The sequence below is a fragment of the Terrapene carolina genome, unplaced genomic scaffold (genome assembly GCF_002925995.2).
Source record: "Terrapene carolina triunguis isolate 2854851 unplaced genomic scaffold, T_m_triunguis-2.0 Scaffold606, whole genome shotgun sequence".
Taxonomy (NCBI): domain Eukaryota; kingdom Metazoa; phylum Chordata; order Testudines; family Emydidae; genus Terrapene; species Terrapene triunguis.
In genome coordinates this window covers 41,210-43,756 of record NW_020664957.1, presented here as the reverse complement: position 1 = coordinate 43,756, position 2,547 = coordinate 41,210, and the positions used below count along the sequence as shown (strand labels likewise).

At 71.1% G+C, this 2,547-nt stretch overlaps 1 protein-coding gene across 1 annotated transcript in view; it reads right to left on the bottom strand.

Annotated features, from left to right (window-relative positions):
* Nucleotides 1-1,228: 1,228 nt before the first annotated feature.
* Nucleotides 1,229-2,547, bottom strand: part of SPNS1 (sphingolipid transporter 1 (putative)) — a 13,196-nt gene continuing 11,877 nt past the window's right edge. The window contains exon 12 of the mRNA XM_026659202.2: nt 1,229-1,715. Within this exon, the coding sequence (XP_026514987.1) occupies nt 1,621-1,715 (95 nt within the window). The 3' untranslated portion in view covers nt 1,229-1,620. The remainder of the gene's footprint in view (nt 1,716-2,547) is intronic.

Genomic DNA, 2,547 nt, shown 5'->3' with positions numbered 1-2,547 from the left:
TAATGGGGGTTGTGGGTCGGGGTTGAGGGGCACCGGAGAGGTGGGGGTGCAGCGGAGTAGCTCAGGGCTAACGGTGGGTTGGGGTTGAGGGGCCCCAGCCCCACGGCGCAGTTGAGTGACCAGCCGGCTCCGCGTGGGCCCTGGCCGCATGCTCGTGCTGCCCGTCCCGGCCTGAGGGGGACGCTGTGCCCGCGCCAACGCCCCGCGGATGGAGCTCGCGCTTGAGGCAGCAAAACAGGAAAAGCTGAGATGGTATCGGGGGGCGCGGCACACCCTGGAGACGCTGCCCCCCAGTGCCCAGCCCCACCGTGCCCCACGGCGACACCTGCTCCGGCCAGCCCCCCAGGGTCACCACTGGCCCCTTCACGACCTCATCTGCGAACCCCAGCGGGCCCCGGAGGGGAGATGCCTGGTCCAGGCCCTGTCTCCGGCCAGCGCCCAAGGCCCCCACTGAGCCTCGCCCCCACCTCCATCCCTGTAGGGGTCACAGGCACAAGCCCCGGCTGGGGGGCCACAGCCCCCCGTCTCCGGGAGTGGCCGCGCGGGGTCCGGGGAATAGCGCCGTGGGTTTGGGCCAGACACTGGAGATTTGGAGGAGCTGAGAGGCCCCCCATTCCCACTCCCCCCAGGAGAAGGGGGGGGATTTCACAGGCAGGGGGCCAAGCAGAGTGTGGCTCAGCCCCACAGGACAGGCTGGAGACCCCCCAGTCCAGGGCCCTCGCCCGGCCCCCGAGAGGGCCCCAGCCCCGAATCCAGCGCACAATAGGGTCACCCAGATGGCAGGCTGATGCTAGCAGCTGGGGGCGGAGGGGAGCGTCCGTGCATCTGGCCAGCCCCGGGGGACAGACGCCACGTCCGGCTTCCTGTGGCTGCAGCCGGGTGGGGGGGGGCCGGCACCTACCTGGGCCGTGGCACGTCCGGCGCTGGCTCCTCCGGCGCTGCCACCCACGCCGCGCTGCTCGCGCTCTCCCCCCGGCAGGAAGCTGTGGCGGGCAATGAGCTCCCGGCAGGAAGTCGTAGCGCTGAGTGAGCGGCAGGTGTGCGAGGTTCGGAGGGCCCCCCCCACAGGGGCACGAGGGCTCATGCTCTTGTGCAAGGGGGCGAGTGGCTCACCGAGGAGCAGAGCTCACACCCAGGGTAGGGGGGGGCAAATGCCCTCCCAGGGGGGAGCCGGGCCCGGCAGCACGGCCCGGAGTCCTGCCCCCCGGGACAGAGATCAGCAGCAGGAGACGTAACAAAGAGTTTAATGGGGTGAAAATATGGTGGCTGGACGGGGGCAGGACCCCAGCCCCCCACAATGCAATGGGGACCTGTATGACCTTGGGGGGCCTCACAGCCCACCCCCCCAAGGAATCCAAGGGCCCCCCCTCAGTCCCTAAGCCCCTCCCTGTGCCAGGGGCCTGTGGGTGTTCAGTTGGGGGTCCCTGGCTTGTCCCAGCCCAGGGTGCCCCATCCATGTCCCTGACCCCGTTTCCTTCACGGGGGGCTCCACGCCCACATAAAAACCAGCCCCCCAAACTGGCACAGTTCTGCCCGCCCTGAGTCCGGCCCGTGGGGGGTAATGAGAGTCTCTGCCCGGCCGGCGGCGCCCGGCCCCAGCGCCGGGGGTGTGTGTGGGTCTCAGATGAGGACACTGGAGACAGGCACTTTGGTGGATCGGCCGCGCTTCGGCACCACAATCCGCTCCTCCGGCTCGGTCTCCTCCGGCAGCAGGCCTGGCAGAGGGAGGGGGGAGAGTCAGGGGGGCTGACACGGTGGGCAGTGCTCGATGTGGGGGCACCGGGGCTGCAGCCTGGGCAAAGAGCTGCAGGTGCCATGGGGAATGGGGGCGATCTTGATTACCAAGATTTCGGGGCAGTGGGGGGCAGTGTGGGGCTGTATGTATCCTGGGCGCTCAGCTCGGCGGCAGCGTGGGGGGCTGGGGGTGCAGCAGGAGGTGACGGGGTTAGGGGGCAGCGGGAGGGGAGGGGGTTAGGGGGGGGGGGGGACGGACCCTGGGCGCTGAGCTCGGCCCGCTTGCAGTCGCCCTGGATGAAGAGGGCGGGTGTGGGAGGCCGGGGGGAGCTGCGGCAGGCGACGGGGTTAGGGGGCAGCAGGAGGCGATGGGGTTAGGGGTCTGGGGGGCACTGGAGGGCGCTGGGGGGACGTACCCTGGGCACTGAGCTCGGCCCGCTTGCGGTTGCCCTGGATGAAGAGGGCGGGTGTGGGGAGCCCAGGGGGGAGCGGCAGGAGGCAACGGGGTTAGGGGGCAGCGGGAGGCTGGAGGGCGCTGGGGGTCGGGGGATATACCCTGGACACTGAGCTCCGCCCGCTTGCGGTCGCCCTGGATGAAGAGGGCGGGTGTGGGGGCCGGGGGGAGCCGCAGGAGGTGACGGGGTCAGGGGGCAGCGGGAGGCGACGGGGTTAGGGGGCTGGGGGGCGCTGGGGGTCCGGGGACGTACCCTGGGCACTGAGCTCCGCCCGCTTGCGGTCGCCCAGGATGAAGAGGGCGGGTGTGGGGGCCGGGGGGAGCTGCGGGAGGTGACGGGGTTAGGGGGCAGCGGGAGG